At 35.4% G+C, this 20,334-nt stretch overlaps 2 protein-coding genes and 3 non-coding genes across 14 annotated transcripts; 4 read left to right on the top strand and 1 right to left on the bottom strand.

Moving 5' to 3' along the window:
- The first annotated feature begins 7,921 nt into the window (after positions 1-7,921).
- On the top strand, positions 7,922-12,591 carry LOC108810498 (alkane hydroxylase MAH1). Of its 10 annotated transcripts, XM_056989844.1 has the most exons (11): positions 7,940-9,867; positions 9,960-10,070; positions 10,149-10,246; positions 10,809-11,220; positions 11,324-11,563; positions 11,654-11,732; positions 11,804-11,821; positions 11,903-11,968; positions 12,047-12,211; positions 12,306-12,389; positions 12,454-12,591. In XM_056989844.1, exon 1 carries the CDS (start codon positions 7,971-7,973, stop codon positions 9,516-9,518), a length of 1,548 nt encoding a protein of 515 aa, XP_056845824.1. In that variant the 5' UTR covers positions 7,940-7,970; the 3' UTR covers positions 9,519-9,867; positions 9,960-10,070; positions 10,149-10,246; positions 10,809-11,220; positions 11,324-11,563; positions 11,654-11,732; positions 11,804-11,821; positions 11,903-11,968; positions 12,047-12,211; positions 12,306-12,389; positions 12,454-12,591. The 10 variants fall into 10 exon arrangements, with proteins under 10 accessions (XP_056845825.1, XP_056845824.1, XP_056845819.1 ...); XM_056989845.1 differs by lacking the exon at positions 11,654-11,732 and having other exon boundaries at positions 7,922-9,867; positions 11,733-11,821; XM_056989839.1 differs by lacking the exon at positions 11,654-11,732 and having other exon boundaries at positions 10,168-10,227; positions 11,733-11,821.
- Positions 12,592-16,962: 4,371 nt separating this feature from the next.
- TRNAA-UGC (transfer RNA alanine (anticodon UGC)) lies at positions 16,963-17,035 on the top strand. Its single transcript has one exon. It is a non-coding gene; the product is annotated as a tRNA-Ala (tRNA).
- Positions 17,036-17,359: 324 nt separating this feature from the next.
- On the top strand, positions 17,360-17,430 carry TRNAG-GCC (transfer RNA glycine (anticodon GCC)). Its single transcript has one exon. It is a non-coding gene; the product is annotated as a tRNA-Gly (tRNA).
- Positions 17,431-17,434: 4 nt separating this feature from the next.
- LOC130497323 (small nucleolar RNA snoR114) lies at positions 17,435-17,517 on the top strand. The gene has a single exon (XR_008936320.1). It is a non-coding gene; the product is annotated as a small nucleolar RNA snoR114 (small nucleolar RNA).
- Positions 17,518-17,790: 273 nt separating this feature from the next.
- On the bottom strand, positions 17,791-18,732 carry LOC108806752 (stress enhanced protein 2, chloroplastic). The gene is made up of 2 exons (XM_018578938.2): positions 18,326-18,732; positions 17,791-18,257 (listed from the first exon to the last, which is right to left on the bottom strand). Exons 1-2 carry the CDS (start codon positions 18,659-18,661, stop codon positions 17,988-17,990), a joined length of 606 nt encoding a protein of 201 aa, XP_018434440.1. The 5' UTR covers positions 18,662-18,732; the 3' UTR covers positions 17,791-17,987.
- Positions 18,733-20,334: the final 1,602 nt, after the last annotated feature.

Here is a 20,334-nt window from a genome sequence, read left to right as displayed (position 1 = left end):
GTTAAGTTTTTAAATACAAGAAAAATATTATTAGGCTGCAAAAAGATGATTTTTTTTAACAATTTTAAAACCGTCACAAAAAAATTAAATCATAAACACTAAACACTATACCCTAAATCCATGGATAAAAATCCAAACACTAAACCCTAAATTCTTGGATATACCCTAAACTCTCTCTCTCTCTCTCTCTCTCTCTCTCTCTTCTCTCTCTCTCTCTCTCCTCTCTCTCTCTCTCTTCTCTCTCTCTTCCTCGCTCTCTCTTGATATCCCCTTAATCGTAAACCTTTTTTTTTGATAAAATATAAAAATGTTAAACATTCTTTTTAATTCATCGATTATCTTTTAACTACCACAATTTTTTATTTATATGGAAATATTTCCTAGTTTAATATTTCCTAATTCTATTGTTCTCTCTTGATATCCCCTTAATCGTAAACCCTAAATTCTGGATATACCCTAAACCCCTTGGGTAAATCCTAAATACTAAAATGTAAACCTTTGGGTATACCCCTAAACACTAAATCTCTCTCTTCTCTCTCTCTCTTCTCTCTCTCTCTCCTCTCTCTCTCTCTCTCTCTCTCTCTCTCTCTCTCTCTCTCTCTCTCTCTCTCTCTCTCTCTCTCTCTCTCTCTCTCTTGATATCCCCTTAATGGTAAACCTTTTTTTTTTGAAAAATATAAAAAATGTAAACAATCTTTTAATTCATCGATTATCTTTTAACTACCACAATTTTTATTTATATGGAAATAATTTCCTAGTTTAATATTTTATCATGAATTTTTCTTGGGTTGAATTACCAACTAATCATAGTTTGCCAATTAATGTACAATTTTTTTTAAATATAATAAATAAATAAATAATAATTTGTGTTAAGTTTTTAAAATACAAGAAAAATATTATTAGCTGCAAAAAAGATGAATTTTTTTAACAATTTTAAAACCGTCACAAAAAATTAAATCATAAACACTAAACACTATACCCTAAATCCATGGACAAAGTTTAAACCCATGGGTAAAAATCCAAACACTAAACCCTAAATTCTTGGATATACCCTAAACTCTCTCTCTCTCTCTCTCTCTCTCTCTATAATTTTTATTTGTGTTTTTAATAAAGTAATTGTAGTGTTTTAGTTTATATAGTTGCAATATTATTGCTAATAAGAAAGGAAATACGAAAGTAAATGCAAAATAAGATTATGTTAAATAGATATCTTATAAGTTCGAAATTTAGATATTTAACTTTTTTTTACTGATTTAAGACTTGGTAAGCAAGAAAAATATTTAGTAGGTAAATATGGTAAGCAAGAAAAAAATTTATAATTTTTTTTACTGATTCAATTCAATGCAAACAACTTTACATGCACAACGCAAGACTTCCTTTGAATGCAAGCAACTTTACATGCACAACGCAAAACTATTGTTATACCATAGCAGCAAATGTTTGATCACAATGCAAGACTTCCTTTGAATGCAAGACTTCCTTTGAATAGCGTATGGCTTATCACCAAAGCAGCAAACGAACCCAAGTAAAGTCTTGTAAGATATCATGAAAACTGAAAACTGCAAGGTCTAAAACCGGTCGATCTCGAAGTCAAGAACACGCGACAGAAGAACACACGTTTAAGATATCATGAAAACTGCAAGGTTTATAACCGGTCGAACTGAACGACATATCCTCACAAAATCGAACCCGAGTAAAGTCTTGTAACAAAAATTTGTAAGGATGATTTGTTGTTCGATAGGAGTCGGTGGATAGAGAAAGTTGAAAATTATAGAAAATCTTCGAGTCACCTTCTAGGATGTTGGATTCAAATGTAGGAACTAATTCCTCACTAATAGTTGCATGAATAGCATCACCCTGATAAAAATATTAGTAGAGTTGAGTAAATATATTTGTTTTAATCATGAAGGCTTCATAGAGTAAAAAAGATCCCACAATATACTTACATGGGAATCAACTAAAACCATCTCAATACTCTGGATATCTGCTACGGTGAATTGTCTCCACATACGAACAATATGGACCCTTATTTTCCAGGTCGTTTTACCAGGTTTCAGATCAATCACCTTGTCAAAATATGAGACCATCGTCGGCATTATCAAATGTCTAAGGGTTTTATCTTTTTTTATGGAGTTTAAGATACGTGAACCTCAACTTATATAATATACTTTATGCCATATAGTTGATGTTTGCTCGTCCCTTAACGCAACTTATATAATATACTCGGGACTGATGTTTGCTCGTCCCTTAGCTCTCCCTTAACTCTCCTTGTTTGCTCGTCCCTTAGCTCTCCCTGTTTACAAACCGCAAACTCATCCGATTTCCCTTCGCAACTGAAGTTCAAGCCAGTTGTATGTTCTCCCTAACTTTTGTCATTCTCGTCTACGCTAAGGGCTGCCTCATCGATCTCGAAGTCAAGACGACGCGACAGAAGACGGCAAGACTCTCAGGGAGAGAACAATGACTCGGATCCTTGAATCGTCGAGAGGTAATGCTTCAAAGTGTTTCGCATGAATAAAAAAAAAATTGGTTACGTTTCTTCTTATGGAACCAAATAAGGAAATAAAGCAAAGAATTAAATGATCCGTTTTTCTTAAACTCCCTCACAGAGTGACACGTGGATCCGAACCTTCTCATGCATTCTCACCAAAATCGTTTAAGGAAAGCCTTAAAAATGCTTCTCCTTTAATATATAGGGGATTATTACATAGATATGTATATACATGGAAAGAGACATATAATTAAGGGGAGAATATGTATACATTCAAGAAAAATAATAATATTGATTTTATAAGAGTCATGGAGAATTGTGGTTATAAACTTTATCTTTGAAATCCTTAATATGATCTCTCAAATTTAAGATGGTGATAAAGCTAAGATGTAAACAAGTAAACAACCGCTTAGAATTGAAACCAGTGTAATTTTAGCAGAAGAAGTCCTGTACTCGAATAATACGGTTGGACGGACTATTCATAGTTAAATGTCAATGTTGACCTATGAAAATACTTCAAGAACACGTGTGCGTGAAAATTGAAGGAATCATACAGTTTAGAAGAAATATTGGACGTTTTTCACATGTTAATCAACAAGCGTTCTCTCTCAGGCACGAAGTCCTAGGCAGCCGATCTACAAGCTTTCTCCACCAGAATAAAGACCTTACTCCGGCAAAGATCCTCTTTCTCGTAATCTCGAGTATCTCATCCACTGCCGTCGACGTCGCACACCTCCCCAAGGTCTCTCCTTCATCTCCTCCAATGGATCTCCCTGTAGCTGCTGCTTCATCTGCTTCTCCTTGTTTGCCCCCTGAACCACTAGATGCAGAACTTGATGTGAAGCTTCCTGTGGATCCGCCAGCCCCTTCCGTCCCCCCCGACCCTCCACCGGCTCTCTGGGTCAAGGCTTTTCACCGCCAGATCTCATCACTTTGCTCCGCCTCTCTCCATCTTAGTGAACCGAAAGACAAACCACACTTCAGCTCCAGGTTGTTCTCACGCCGACGAGGTAAACCCTCTATCACCACCATGCTGTGTGCTATGTGTCTCTCCCAAGTTCCCATCGACATACCCAGCACCTCTTCAACTACAAAGACCCAGCACCCACAACACATCATCTCCTCCACACCCTGCCAAATCCGTTTGAGTCTCACCGGACTCAGGAGAATGGCAGCTTGTTCCGGCGAATCGAGAGACGGCGCACGTGAGTCATCACACCACAAAACCCTAATTGTTTTTGTGAGTATTTTGGGCCTAGGCTTTGATTTATGGTGTGGGCCTATGCTTCACAGATTTAAAAATCCTATTTGGGTAATGGGTCTCATAACCATATTGGCTACGCTTCCTGCATTTTTCCTAAACTTTAATGAGTATATTGATTGTTGGTTGAGGGTTCTTCCGGTTACTACTAACGGCATCCGACACGGTAATGTCGAGGTGTGTGGTTCTGACTTGATTATACCATCTGCTACATCACTATGCTTCATCTTGCCAAGCGTCTCCCTCCAACAACTCCCTCCGACGAAGTCAACCATTCTGTTCAGATCAGTGTTCAAGTCATCAATGGTATGGGAGAAGAAAATAGTTTCAACAGCCTCAACATCTTGCTTATCGATCGTATTGCTCTCCGGATCATTCGAGATTCACCTAGTCTCCCAGGTCAATATAGTCAGTTCTAGAGCCGATCTCTACATGGCGAAAACCTTTGAGTTTTCACTCGGGTTTCTCTCCGACATTTCAACGCTCGTTAGAGCTATCTCCGGCAACCTCCAGTCAAAAGAAATCATTGGTACCGTTGGCAGCGTTGGCATCATCCGATCGATCTCCTCTGGTTTTGCACCTGTTTCTTTTTTGCTTTTCGCTAGTTCGGAAAACTCAAAAGACCATAGCTTAGTAAAAGTGGCTCTTCAAGCCCATCTATCTTTGTAATGACTTTGGGTTTGAGCCATCTTTGGGCTCAAATCACTTTTAGTTTCTAATTAAAATTTCTGTGACAAAAAAAAAAAGAAGAAATATTGGACTATTCAGGAGAAAATATTGGACTACAATACAATGATCAACATGAATTTTAGACAGAATCTATAGTGAGAAAGCATATAACTTAAAATAATACTTCACCCATTTCATAAAGTTACATATTCTAGAGAAAAATTTTGTTTCAAAAAATCTATTTTTACATTTTCAATGCATATTTTATTTACTAATTGTAAATTTAAAAAAAAAAATTGCACTATTAGATTTTTTATTGGCTTAAAATTATGGGGATGAGATAATCACAAAAATGCATATATAAATGAGATTTAATATGTTTATTAATATGTGTGAAAAATCTAAAATATGTAACATTTTTAAATGGAGGGAGTAATTGTAAATGACTTTATTGTGGATCACTTTGGGATGAATAGAAGTGTTACATCTATTTTTATCTTAGAAGTGATCAACATCTATTTTTATTTTTAATTTAGAACATATGACAGGATTGGAAATATTGCAGAAATCGCCTAATTTAAGCATGTATTTTGGTGGAGCCACTGTGCAAACTTGTTGTCTATGCAACTTCCATTAGTTGAGAGAATCAATACTCACATTAGTTCTTGATCATCTAGGCAACTTTCACTAGCAATCCAACTGCAAAAAGCAGCCCAATAATCTATAGCCTTATTAATTTTTGGATGTCAACCTTCCCAAACAGTGCATCACATCAATTGATAAGCTATGTTCCACTTTCTTGTGGTCTAGCCCATCTTTGAACCGCCACAAAGATAAGATTTCCCGGAAGATGTCTGTAAACTGAAGAAGAGAGGTTTAAGACTAAGAGGTATATTTTTATGTCTTAGGCCGTATTTGGTCAAAAAGGCTGAAATGGGCTGTCCATGTTTTCAAACGGTCGCATGAGGGTATTGTGGACGGGTTGCTCTGTGTTTTTGAAAATCTACAAACCTTCAATCATATCAAGGAAGTGGTGTTTATGATCGATTGATTGGTTACCACACCAAACTTGTTTCTTTTTTTCTCTCTTTTTCTTATTCCATATTTGCTTCAATTTCAGTTAGTTTTGCCTATTTCCTAACGATGTACCTAGAAAACTCCTAAAACATTACAAACACCAAAATAACTCAAAAATCCAGTAAAAATCAATCTAAATTTTTTTAAAATGGTTAAAAATCTCAGAACAAGATATATCAACACTAGAAAAAATCACTTGGATTTAAGCATGCATTAATCATCATCCATAAGGAAAACAATTTAGAAAATTGAAGCTATCAAACTCAATTCATTATTAGAGATCAATCTCCCCATGGAATAATAAAATGCTATGCTTAGATATATGAAGATTAGCTTATATGAATTCAACAACCAACATGTATCGAAATCAGGTTTTATAAATTCGAAAATATAATTAACATCGTTGGATAAAAATATTTATTCATCTAAGTCTTTTTAAGAATTGTAACAAATAATTTCTGCCGTAAAAATAAAACTAAAATCAGAAAATGTAGTTACTTAAGTTTCAGCATAAGAACAATATAAATGAAGCCAACCCCTAAAATAACATCCAAATCAACCAAATTTTAGAACCCTTTTACAACTTTAAAAGCCAGTTTGAAAACTATTCACACATATAAATAATCAAAGTATAAAATGGAATAAATAGATCCATTATTAAATTATCAAAATTAATAAGCTGATTCATAAATTCCTCCAAATCTCACAAAAAGTTTAGAATATTCTCCATTAAAATATAGAATTGAAAAATATGAATTTTGTCTAAGAATAAGAATGCATATGCCTCAAAAACATTTGAAAATAATTATAATTTGGTTCATGGTCATGTTAAGTTCGGATTATTGTAGGCTAGAAATGGAAGTTCATATATGGATTTATTTGTTTGATAAAATAGTCGGTCGATCTAGATGGGACTGGTCAAATCCTTTTCCTCTTGGCCAGATTGCCCCTTCTAGGTTTATGCCAGTCGATCCATATCTGGATTCAAGGATTGATAGATCATTTTTGGCTTCTAAATTTTCTATGCATGTTTCTTCAACTCGCAATATTGGATTGACCTCTGAACACTTCGACACAATCGTAAAAAGCTATTTCTTTCAATACAAAAGTTCTGATGATTTTATGCGATCATGCATTTTTATATGTTTTCTGCATCCAGATTAAATAATATTCCTCCAAACTTTTTAAAACTTGAAAAATTCGATACACATTTTGAATAGATAAAAAAAAATCAAAAATCCAAAAGTAGAACTCAATAAAAACCCAGTTTATCATCGGACATGGTAAACCAGTTAGTTTAAAACACATGTGTTGGTGATGTGCTCCTGGTCTGAAACCCAATGGGAGGATAGATTAAACATGTCCCAGATTAAGACCAAAATATGGTTCTTGACTGAGAGGGAGATTAATTAAGACCGTAAGGACCAACTCCTCCTGGAATAACCGAAAACACCCAGTTTATCAGGTCATGGATTTCACCATACGACTTTGCGTATTGCTTTTTTCCTCGTAGGTGTTATCGCTCATTCCTCTTATCGAGAGAATCATGTTGTACATTTGCTTATTATTGAAACAGGTTGTCGATGTAACAAGTGAAGTAGGATGGGATAGTAGGGACCTTACTAAGCCGCGTTGTGCACTTGTGCTTCCCTCTTTTCCCATTGCCGTGGACCACTGTAGAAGATATATCTGATAAAAACATCGAATTCGATCGAACTTTATATCCGAGATGTCGGTGACCATTGTTCGCCAATCAATGGAGAAAGTTGACTCGAGGATTATTATGATATTTAAACAGATCATGTGACCCATTATCTAAACCTTACCATGGGTCCTCCAGCCCGTGTGTCCATGCCATGAAACACGCCATTGCTGGAGTTATGTTCCCAACTACAAAACTGGTCACTGGTACTAATTCTGATTCTAGTTGCCCTTAAGCGTGAGGTGTTATGGATATATATGGGGTCTTTAAATGGCTCCATTTAAGAAAATAATAAGTTTACAAATTCTGCCTTTTCAAGAACGTATATATGATTTTATCGTGGAAAAAAATACTAGAAAATTATAGCGAGAAACTACGTTAAGTTTTTTTCTAATTCTAATTATTGCTGGAAATTTTATTTATATCATTATTTTTTATGGGAACCAAAAAATTATATGATATTTAAGATTTAAGATATTTGAAATCACTATAATATTATTTTTAATTTATTTAAGCTTTATCAAATACGTTAATGAAACTTTTTTTGTGCAAAAACTTGTTTGCAACTTGCAAGATATTTAGTGCACCAATCCCATGTCGCCTAAAATAAAATATTGTTTGTCTCTGTCACTCCTGTTTTAAAGTTGTTATCGAATGTACAGAAAATTTGTTAACTCTACCCTTCCTAATTACTATAAATATACCAAAGAATCATATCAAATCTCATGTCTCTGTATCTTCAAAAGAAAAACAAACATTTTGTTATACCAATGGCTTACATAAGCTTACTTGATGTCTTCATAGCTTTCCTTATCTTTATCCTTTTCCATTTCTTGATTCACAAGAAAACGCATAAAATCTTCCCTAGAAACTGGCCCGTTCTTGGGATGCTTCCTGGTGTGCTCCTCAAGCTTCACAAGATCAATGGCTATCTTGTGGAAGTTCTCGAAGTCTCCAACTTAACCTTTGTATTCAAAGGCCCTTGGTTCTCTGGAATGAACATGTTGATCACTGCAGATCCTGCAAACGTTCAACACGTCTTCAGTTCCAACTTCTCTAATTATGACAAAGGATCAGAGTTCAAAGAGATGTTTGATTTTCTTGGAGAAGGAATCTTCACTGCTGACTCCAAACTCTGGGAGGAGATGAGGAGATCATCAATGGTCATGCTTAGCCATCAAGGGTTTCAAAGCTTCTCACTAAAGACCATTGCTAGTAAAATCAAGAACGGGCTTGTTCCAGTTCTTGATCATTTTGCAAAGGAGAATATGGTTTTCGATTTACAAGACGTGTTCCAGAGGTTAGCATTCGACGTGACCCTTACTCTAGTAACGGGTTACGATTCTAACTCTCTTTCCATTGAAATGCCGAAGAATGAGTATGCAAAAGCTATGGATGATGCTGAAGAAGTGGTTGTGGTTAGACATGTTAAGCCTATCTTCTTGTGGAAACTACAAAACTGGCTTGGACTTGGAGAAGAGAAGAAGATGACACAAGCTAATGCTGCTTTTGATAGATCTTGTGCAAAGTATATATCTGCAAAGAGAGAGGAGATTATGAGCCAGAAGATTCATCAACACTCCATTATTGGAGAAAACGCTCATGATGAGGATTTATTAAAATTCTATATGAATCTTGATACCTCTAAGTATGAGCTCTTAAACCCAAAAGACGATAGCTTCCTCAAAGACATCATCAAGAGTTTCATGCTTGCTGGAAGAGACGCCATTGCAACAACTCTCACTTGGTTCTTCTGGCTTCTCTCCAATAACCCTGAAGCTTTGACCAAGATCCGTCAAGAGATCAACACATATCTGCCAAGATCCTCAGACAAGAGTTTAGACCAAGACAAGTTAAGCAAGATGGTGTATTTACATGGTGCATTGTGTGAAGCATTAAGGCTCTACGCTCCTATACCGTTCGAGCGAAAGTCTCCTATACAGAAAGATGTGCTTCCAAGTGGACACAAGGTCGATGCAAAGTGGAAGATCTTGTTCTCAGTCTATGCGTTGGGGAGAATGAAAGCCGTGTGGGGAGAGGACGCGTCTGAGTTTAAACCAGAGAGATGGATCTCTGAGAGAAATGGAGGCTTAAAACATGAACCATCTTTCAAGTTCTTTGTGTTTAACTCTGGCCCAAGAAATTGCTTGGGGAAAAAATTGTCTTTCTTGCAGATGAAGATAGTAGCTGCTGAGATCATACAAAACTATGACATCAAGGTCGTTGAAGGGCACAAGATCGAGCCAGCTTCTTCCATAGTCCTTCACATGAAACATGGTCTCAAAGTCGAAGTTGCTAAGAGAAGCTTGGTTTCATAAACTGAAATTACAATAAGTGACCTGCTTGAAATCAATCATCCCCTATAGATCCCTATATACTAAAGCACAAGTCACTTGACCACTAAAAATCTGACAAGTGGAAAATGTTTTAAAAATTTGATAAAATAAAATTTAATCCCTAAATTTTCTCACATGATAACTCCCACGTTCATAAAATTACAATATAAAACTGTTTTATCTTTTTGAAGGAAATATTTTATTCCATAAAAGTTCAATAGAAAAAATATAAAGCGATGGATAATAAGAAAGATAGAGGAAGAAGAAGAGAGTTTCAAAACTTGAATTTTCAATAGGAGTTTGGAGAATCAACGCTTTGCCAGCAATGAAGGTAATAATAATAAACATTTAATATCCAATTCTTATCTAAAAAGTGGATACTTACATATGTTTTTTTACTTGCGTTGTTTTTACTTCCGAAAGAAAAAAAAAAGAAACATAAAAGGAAGAAGACAAAAGACAAACAGACAAACAGACTTCCTCTGCAACAAACTTAGAACAAAAGAAGAACCGTAAACAATCTAAAAACAAATGGTATGTTTAGTTCTTCTTCGATTCTCTCTTTCATGTTACTCGATCTTTAAAATCTGTGTTTTGTTTTTTTAACTTAAGAATCACATCCCATGATTAGCAAATGATGTGATGCAACTCCACCGAGAAAAAAGCATCAACCGTTATGACTGCAAATCGGGTACTTACAGATTTGTTTGGTATGATTACTATTTCACAAATCTATTTTATTTTTCTTATAAAAGAGCATATTCTACTATCTTACAATTTTTTGTAAGTCTAATATATCGAATATTTGACATACATGTTTAATTTTATTTTATGATATTAAATTTGAAGAACCGTATTTGAAAATTCATCTACATATAAATACAATAAAACTGAAAGTATCAAACATAATAACTTTAGGTGTTATCCATCTCTAGAAATGTGTCTAAAATAAGTTTAATTTTTATTAAATACAAATTTAAAACTATTTTGAAAGATAACTTAAATGCAAAAAAACTGATCCGTGCGAAGCACGGGATGATATACTAGTTTTATACTATTTGAGAAGTAAGTTATAAAAAGAAAAAAAAAGAAGTAAGTTCTCAAAGTATATATTTTATCAAAAAAAAAAGTTCTCGAAGTATATATTGATGTATCATTTTCTCATGTCTATCACACAAGATTTCCACATATTATACTGTAAACCGTGTATTAATTCATATCAAAATTTCATTTCTCTAATACGTGACTGAAGCTTGTTTACTTTACATTCAGATTGAGTTAGATCATTCTTTCACATGTCATGGGGAAGGATGGATGATGGAGAAGTTTAATGGAGACAGTTTCTCACTATTAAAGAGATATGGGTATTGCGGAATTGCCCATCATTTAAATCTATTTATATAAAGTTAAGTTTGCTCTCTCCTGAGCCTATCCACCTAGGATGCCACGCTGGAAACTCATTGTCCCTGCACTTGACACGTGTCCTGATTATTGAAACGCAGAGCTTCGTCTTTGGTCGTCTCTTCAATTGGGTTTCGCCTCGCGCTCTCTCCGTGGTGGTGCGCATCTTCGTTGGACGATCCAGTTTCTGTAACGATAACCGCTGTGATTAATCGTCTTAAATCCTCTTAATTTGTGAGTCCACTACGCGGCTTTCATTTGCGCTGAACGTCGGAGAAATCAAGTATAAATATGTCTCGATCTTTCCTCTCCTAATCGCGCTCTCCACATCTCTCTTATAATCATCTCGCTCATATTCATATCTCTGCGATCATCTCTCATTCCAGGGGTCATCAGCTTCTTCCCTTGGCCGTCGTCCTCAATCCGTAAACACCAACGTTCCTCTCTGATTTGAAGTCCGACCGCTGATCTTCCACCGTCCAAATGTCGAAGGAAGGCGAAGTGATGTTGAGGATAGCTATGTCGGCTTTCAGGGCTTAATAAGAGGAGACCGAGAAGAAGAAGATGGAGGTTTGGAAAAGGATTTACCTCAGCTTTGTTGTGTCGAAAAAGAGCCCGAGCAATTGGTGAGGTTTATATAATTTTATCATCACAATCTTTTTATTCTTCACATTTTTTTTTCAGGATATAACAATTTCATTGAACAAAACTGTTAGTAGGGGTCTTTGTAGATTAAGGCTCTGACTTGGAGTATCGTGATGTCACTTACTTCTCATCTTCATCTTCATCTCCCAGGTATATCTTTTTTGCTGACAAAGTAGAGATCAAAGATATCACCAATCAAACTTGCTTATTTGCTTTAGCAGGACCCGGAATGTAACAAAGTAAGATTCTTTCTTTGAGCAGAGTGACCATTTTCTTTGTTTAGCATTGTTTTATGCTAATGTAAGAGAAACTTTAAACAGATTATGTATAAACTGAATCTGGGAGATCTTATCGGGCAGCCATATGGCAAACATAAGCATTATAGTGTAAGTTTTTTTAATAAAAAAAAATCTGAAACAAATCCTTTGAAGCAGCATACAGTAGTATGTTCTTTTCTTTTTCAGTTCGATGGAATGCCGATTACAGTGGGGTCGGGAGTCTTATTTCAGATGAAGGCTTTACAATGTTAATGTCACCTGGTGGTGCTGTTTCAGTCTGGAAGACTCTTCTCCCTGATGGTGCCGTTCCAATGGGTTCTGAGGCCTGGGAGAAACTTAGAGTCATTCAAGGTTGTACAATGCTGTCCTTTATGTCATTTCCTTTCTTTACCAAAGCAGAGAAATTTATATGTTTCTCAGACCCAAAAGCGTTAATGTTTTGCAGGAAGACCAGCAACTGAGAGAGAACTCAGCAAGGAATTCAATGTTCCGGAAGTGGGTCTATGGAACTCAGTCTCTTTGAACAAAGGTACTCAAAAAGCTTTAGTTAACTAAAAATGACACTGTGAGCGCCCAGGTTTAACAAAATTCAGACTTCCCAGGATGTTATAAGGGGCAGGAGACTATCGTAAGACTTATAACTTATGTCGGAATCAAACAAAGGTTGTGTGGACTTGAGTTCTCTGCACAAGCAGAACCCGGCAGCACCATCACATTCGACGGGAAAAGGTATTTAAACCTTTGTATTCATCTTAGTTACTCTAAGACAAAGAGTAGCATCTACGTTTGTTTTATTATTTCTTTGACATTGTTTTCAGGTCGGCAAGCTAACTAGCTACACTAGGGGAAAAACGGATCTAGCCATTTCAATATAGGGTACACCAAGAAACAAGCAGCCTCGATTGGAAACACAGTGACTATAGGGGAAGACATTTATGGGAATGCAGCTGAAGTCGCTTAACTATCCCGGCAACATCCTCCATCAACCAACCCACGTTCTTGTGTAGAAGAAAAAAGTGATGCAAAATGAAACTGCACTATGGTACCAAAACAAAACCTTTTTGCAAATATTTTTTGAGATGCGAGCATATTATATTTGGGGGTTCTCATTCGAATGAAACATTTATATTGATTGATAGGAAAGATATTTAAAAGTAAAACAACAGCTTTCGTTCATAAATAGATGTTTTAGGGGCAACAATATCAGGACAACTGCAGATACCCATGTTGGTAGGTTTAGGAGTGCAATTGTACTCTTGAATTTTTTGAACGGACACCACTTCTTTTCTCCGTAGCGATCAAGCTTCAGCACCTAGACTCATCAACAAATAAATAAGGGTTGAACCATGATGGTTTGGGTTGACCAGAATACGATGAACAAAATTGTAATCTCAGGAGAATGGTATCACCTTTTGAAAAGTGGGGTTGGGAAAAGGCAAAATAAGAGACAAGTTAGTCAAGAGGTTTATATACAGCCAACTTCATGTTTTTTTTTTCTTTGTTTATTTGTCTTTTGTTTATATATGTTATTTGTATCTCATATTTCATAATGTCATATTCAGAGAGTATGGGAGGATGCTTGGGCGAGAGTCGAAATTAGAGTAATAATGAGAGTCGTCGGAAATTTTCTTTGAGAGAAGAATAATAAAAAGATATTTGATTCTACATATGAACGAGATAGTAAATAACTTTAGACTGCTTATTCTTAGAATTCCACTAAACCCAATCGATTCTAATTTTTAATCCATAGATTTAAGTAAACATCAAAATATATAAGTTATTCTATTTTAAAATTATATAATAATTAGATAAATATATAATCTATAAACAAATAGTAAAATAAATTTAAAAATGTTGTGAAAATGTTATGAAAACTATTACTTATTGTTTATTTATTTTTAAAGTAAATATATATTATTTATTTATTTTTCTGCCCGCCCGTAGGGTACTAGAAAACCTTTAACTCTACATTATGATTCACATTTTTGGTTGATAAGAAACTATAGTATATGAGTACATAGAACTAACCAGTAAAAAGAAAGAAGAACTAAGGTTGTAATTAGAGTGAAGAACAAAAAAAAAAGAGATGATGAAAAATTTAGGGATTGTATAACTATAGTATAGTAGACTAGATTAGGGTTTGCCTATAGATTATATTAGACGGCACAACTTACGTATTAACCAAAGCTGGTTTAGTAACCTAGATATGTAAAAACAAGAAGAATCAATGGGCATCGCTAGAGGAGCCTTAGAACTAATATTAATGCGCTCAATAGCGAGTGCCATGTGTGCGTCGCATGCTTTTGCAGTGGTAATGCGATGAGTACACCGCTATACCTCGCCAAACACCATGGTGAGGGAAGTGATTGCTTTTTAAAACCAAGATTTTATTTTAATGATTATAACAGTTTGTTTATGGTTACTGAGACTTGAGATTTAAGCTGATAATATTTCACATACACACAGAACTAAAGAAGGTAATTGTGGAACTGAACTGTGGGTCTGGCCAAGTAAAGTTTGAGTTGGGGAGGGTTCGGTCAGGCATAATCCATGTCCTTATTATAGCAGACCTTACCGGACTATTTATGCGGGATTGGGGTTTGGCTTTTTCACGGGTTTGCGGGACGGATCCAAGATTTTTTCCACTCTATCTCTTTGACCGACTAAAAAACACAAAATGACATTTCAGAGGAGATAAATCTTTCAGACTTCTTTTCCTCATCGATCCACCACAACAACTCATTTCCTTCTTTCCCTTCGCTCTATGCATGTTCTTCATCTTTTCATTTGATTAAGGAATCACCTTAATGTTGTTTCTTTCCTTTTGAGCTTTGACTCATGATATGGCCTTGGATAGGTTGTCTGCTCCTTGGATCACTTGAAGATAGGTGAAACGGTTTGATGGACTTCACTGAAGAACTATTGACTGTTCCAGAGTTTTTGCTACTTTTAAGGCTCATGTTCACCCTGTTTAATGCCTTAGATGATCACTGATAGAGTTTCCTTTCTTTGTGAAAATGTGTTCACTAAGAATGATGATAAAAAGATCTTCTCATAGACAATTTGATTGAGCCAAAGCTTAAGTTTATTGATAAAATGGTTAATGATACATGGAGGTTTGGTTTAACATAAATAAGAAAACAAAAGCGAAATCCTAAGCTAGAAAAAACTCTAACTAAAACAAAGTCAGTTTAGTGCAAACCATATCCTTATCATATTGCTAATTGGTTTATAAGATAACCAAACTTAATCCTAAATGGTTTACACTTAATAAAAGCTCAAATACATTAAAATTAAAATCCTTAAGACAAATAAAACCTGGCTAGATTCAAGATAGGTCATGGTAGACGATCATTTATTTCCATGGGCCGATTACACCCTTTTCGACTATGTCTTCATTGGGCTTGTTCCATGTCAATTCAGGCTCAAACAAGTTGCTCCTTAAGCTCATTAGGATTATGAAAATGCTCCTAATGTTTCATTTTCAGATCTGGTTCTTCATCTTCCATTTCCAACTCATTTTTCGGCTGTCGGTTTGCCCGGTCCATTTCTTAATATACCAGATCACCCATTTCATTTCCTGTCCAACTAACTTCCTCCCATCCATTTCATGGCCAATCAAATTTCATACTATTCGTCCATGTTGTCTCATAGTCATTCCAACTTTGATAAAGGCCTTATCAAGACCCATAACCTTCTATTAGTCTAGTACCTCATGAACCAGACCAACAAGCTCTCCAGTAAATCCATTAGACTATACTTTGAGAGAAGAATAAAGCTGACGACCATATTATAAGATTTGGTCCATGATAAAGCTGTAGATCATGGATGTCATTAGACATAAATTTGAGGATCAATTAGATCAATTCTATGTCATGACTATGTCCGGCCTAGATCAGTCCAATCGTCCATATATATATATGTGTACGAATTGCCGGCACACTAAGACTGCAAAATGTCTTAGATCAATCATAGATCATCTATGGACATATGTAAATAAGGATCATGATCTAACCGACATGACATATGTATAAAGTTGTCTATGGCAAATAATATTATACTCATAAAGCTAAGGCATGTCCATAAGTCCTAAAGAGCTAAGTAGCTCATACTTGATATAATGATGATCCATATTATATAAAGGATCTAAAGTACTGGCCGAGCCAATATTATGGAAAGGCATATAAAGTGATTTGGTCAAGAACCATAATCAAACGACCAGAGTATAAAATAGTACATTTTATCTAAAGTACTTAAGTGGTCGATATCAAAATGGTAGATTTTCTAAAGTACCATCAGGATTCTAAGAGACATGATATGTCCGAACAATACAAGATTGTTCAAGTAAGAATCCCTGAATATCTATTTAGCAAGTGATGTTCAAATCAGGGGGAGTAGTATGTGTTGTACTCTTTTTCCTTAACTATGGTTTTATCCCAATGGGTTTTTCTAGTAAGGTTTTAATGAGACAACATTAAGCATATTATGAACTCATATGGTTATGGCATCCAAGGGGGAGTGTTATAATATCCATTGTGTGGATGGACCATAACCAAGTACTTAACCAAGTACTAGACAAGTCCAACAAGTACAAGAGGAAGTGCAAGGAGGTTTACATTCGGTCTACATCGGTTCATCTACAAACCGGTCCGAGATCAGAAGACTCAGTTAACCTTGGAATCATCACCTTGACCAAGTCTTCATGTATGACATCAATGTAGTCAAGAGTAATCAATGTGTAGATTTTATTCCTTGTAAAGCACTTGTAAACCCTTGTATCAAACCACTATATAAAGTGGTGTTGGCTAATGAGAAAGAACACAACATTCCCCACAATTCACTCTCCACATTTCACACAGATTACATCGCTCCCACCTTATGACTTGTTGAAGAATGAAGCTACACCGTTCCCATAGCATTGTCCCCTCCCCATAAGGATAAACATGTTCTTACGAAATAAGTGTCCGTGAATCCTTGTAAATATAGCTGCATCCCCTCGTTTTCGAGTTAAGCGTTTCATATGCACATACACACAACCGATTCTCCCGTTTAAAAATGGCTCTCTTTGCCCAAAATCTAGAAACAAGTCTTGATAAACAATAGGGGATGTAGCTCATATGGTAGAGCGCTCGCTTTGCATGCGAGAGGCACAGGGTTCGATTCCCTGCATCTCCAAAATTTTCGTCTTTTTACCATAGAAAAACATTTGACTAACAATTATTTCTTATTTTAGCCCCTTCCACACTTGCCTCCTAGTATTACTGAAGATATATGTGGTTACACTTGCCTCCTAGTAGTGTTCCAATGCAGAGTCCTAGCTGTATACTCTAGTGTTCCAATGCAAAGGTCTTATCTCATGTTGAAGCCGACATGTGTGTTGCAAGCTAAACGATAAATGAATAATTTGCAAGGGAACCAAACTTCTTTCTTATCCTGCTCCATTCCATGTCTATTTCGACTAAACCTCCTCTATGAAGACATTCATTTTGTAAACAACAAGCACCAGTGGTCTAGTGGTAGAATAGTACCCTGCCACGGTACAGACCCGGGTTCGATTCCCGGCTGGTGCATACTGAACCGTGAAGAAATTGGCTTTAGTTAAGGTTGGGTCCTTCGCATTCATCTAATTACCAGATGATATAGCTGCATCTGAGTTCTCTTTTTTTTGGTTAAAAATATTTGTTACTGGGTATCAGAACTGGTTCAATCAAAAGAAGAATCCAATTGATTTCTAGTTTCTACTAATCTTAAAACTTCCAAGCTGCTCTTTGATATCAGTCCTTATCTCCCACTCGGTATCTCCTTCTAGGCGTTAGTATGGCCCGGTTCCGACTGTATCCCATGCCTATAGGATTCTTCAAATAGAACGACCAGTCTCTAATTTTCTTTTGATAAATCCAATTCTAAGAACACTACTAACTCCAGTCACGGATTATTTATACCATTTTGATATAATATAGAGGAACAAGTTACAGACTTTCAATATCATCTTCACCAACCACCATGAAGAAATGATGATTGAAGACCAACCAACTATAGTAGTATATACTATTATAGGCAACGTTTATACACTAATTATACATTTGTACGTAGTGGTACTCGACGTACGAAATCTACAAAATAGATTTTAAATTTCGTCGGTCCAATCACTAGGCTTGGTGTCGTAGAACAACCCATCGACGATCTGATCAACCAACGAGTCAATAAACGAGTTGCAACTCACTGTAAAGATCCGTCCAACTCGCTTCCGAGAAATCGTCAGCCACGCGAACACCGCAGCGCATCCCATAGCTCCAAGTCCCGCTCCAACGGCTTCACTCAACCCTTCCACGTCGAGTTTCTTGAACAACGAGTTCCCCGTAACAACCTCCTCCGCCACAGTCGCCGCGAAAACAATCTGTTCATACAAAAACTATTAGAGAGCGAAAACAGAGATCGATATAGCGTTTTGTGAGTTTCTACTACCATGGCGAGACGGCCGGAGATGGTTTCGAAGTCCTGACTCTTCTTCGAGCTCTCGATGTAGTCAGTGAGCGTCTCGAAAAACGGCGACGCTAACTCAACCTCATCAGATCCTTCATCTCCTCCGCCGCCGCCGTCTTTTTTGGCGACGATCATCTCAGATCCGTAAGATCTGAGGGTGCAGAGCCTCGGTTGAAGCACTATCTTCCCGTTCTCGGCTAAATCGCCTCCTCTAGGTCGCTGCTGGATCTGGATCTGTTTGATCGGTTGTTCCGATGATTCGCATCTAGTAACCAGAGATGTTAACTGGCAGCGAATCGCACGCGTAGCCATAACCATTGTTGATGATGATGATCCGAAGGAATCTTTTGAGGAGGTGAAGTGAGAAGTGATGGGAAGAAACAACAAAAGAAAGAGGAATCTGCATGGTGACTAAAAAGGACACGTCGTGTCGTTTATTGTGAGGTGTCGAAATATAGTTCGACGTGGTTCCCTTTTGGTTCAGTAACGTGCTTTTCAATCTAAAGTATTTTAACGTTTACAAATTAGATATTACTTGGGGGAATTTTTGAACTACTTGTCGTTTTTTGCTTTTATCCATTCGAAGCTGAGTGAACCATAATTCAGTTCGACCCACTTCCTCAACTCTTTTGTTCCAAGGTCTACAATGCTTTCTTTTTTGTTCCTGAATTCACATTCCCACTAAATATGATATCTAAGGGATAATTTATGTATTAACAAAAAAAAAAATTCAGAAATATTTATCAGTACCTTTATCTTATCCATTCCTTTTTATCCATTCCTTTTAAAATTACATTCTAATATACATATGTACAAGTACATTAAGTTTACCAAAAAGTACATGAAATTAGATAAGATAAACTATATAGTATCCAATTTTTTTTGTTAATTTTTATATTAATCAAAATATAAATTAACGTTGATTTTTTTAGTTATTTCTTTCTTAAAAATATTATTAGTACTATTCTAATAAAAAAATAGAAAAATCTATTTTTATTATTAGATTTCTTTCTTAAAAATCTATTTTTTTATCGCACTAAATACGTTTGTGGATTGAAGCAATTAACTATTATAAATCTAAAAATATATCCATTTATCATACTATTAACTGAGATCAAGATTAAATGACAACATTATAATTTGATTAAAATGATGTATATTGATGACGAAAATGTAACTCTACCCCATCTAGAATAAAACCTCTCTAAACTTGTTAGTATGGATAATGCAAGATTACTACATTTGAAATTTCTGTTCATGTTAATATATCGTGTGGTTACCGTAATCAATACTCGCTAAGGTTAATATGTGCTATTATTCATTTGGTTCGCCATCATCATTTTGCCGCCAACATATGGTTCGTCATCACATTATAAAGTTATTACTTTTTCTGTTTCTGTTATTTTAATTTTTTTATTTCATAAAAATGTCACTTTAGAATTCCAAAGCAAATTATTTAATTTCATCTGAAAATTAATTGTAAATTATATTGATTTTATAAATACTTTTATTTATTTCAAATGCTATTAGTAAATGTATAATTAATTAAAAATTAAATATATTTAATTATCTTTTTAATATGTGTGAGAAATGTCAAAATTATATTTTTTATGAAACGAAAGGAGTATAATGGTTTCCAGTTAATTCCTTTTTTCAAATCTTATTATTGTAAAGGCTAATTGTATAATCTAAACATATATGGTTTAAGTTATGTATGTGGTTTGGATATACAAAATTAGACTGATGCCATTAATTTGTGATTCCATGTGCTACGTACTCTTTATGATATGATTCACTATCATATTATAGAACAAGGTTTGTAATGATGCATATACTAATCTCATAATGATATGAATCCTATTTGCAATGATGCATATATTAATCTCATAATTCCATCATTCAATCTAAAGATTTTACTGGAATATTTCACAAAAATGTTTCTACGTAAAATAATTTAAAGATTCATTTCCAACGGAAGTAAGCAAATCTTA

The sequence above is a fragment of the Raphanus sativus genome, chromosome 6 (assembly GCF_000801105.2).
Source record: "Raphanus sativus cultivar WK10039 chromosome 6, ASM80110v3, whole genome shotgun sequence".
NCBI lineage: Eukaryota > Viridiplantae > Streptophyta > Magnoliopsida > Brassicales > Brassicaceae > Raphanus > Raphanus sativus.
Note: the sequence above shows the minus strand (reverse complement) of the source record. Positions and strands in the feature narration are given on the sequence as shown.

Coding starts and splice junctions, on each gene's coding strand:
- LOC108810498 (XM_056989845.1), top strand. CDS start 7,926: ATGTCTCTGTATCTTCAAAAGAAAAACAAACATTTTGTTATACCAATG.
- LOC108806752 (XM_018578938.2), bottom strand. CDS start 18,661: ATGGTTATGGCTACGCGTGCGATTCGCTGCCAGTTAACATCTCTGGTT. Junction 18,258..18,325: donor TCTCCGGCCGTCTCGCCATG/GTAGTAGAAACT, acceptor TTGTATGAACAG/ATTGTTTTCGCGGCGACTGT.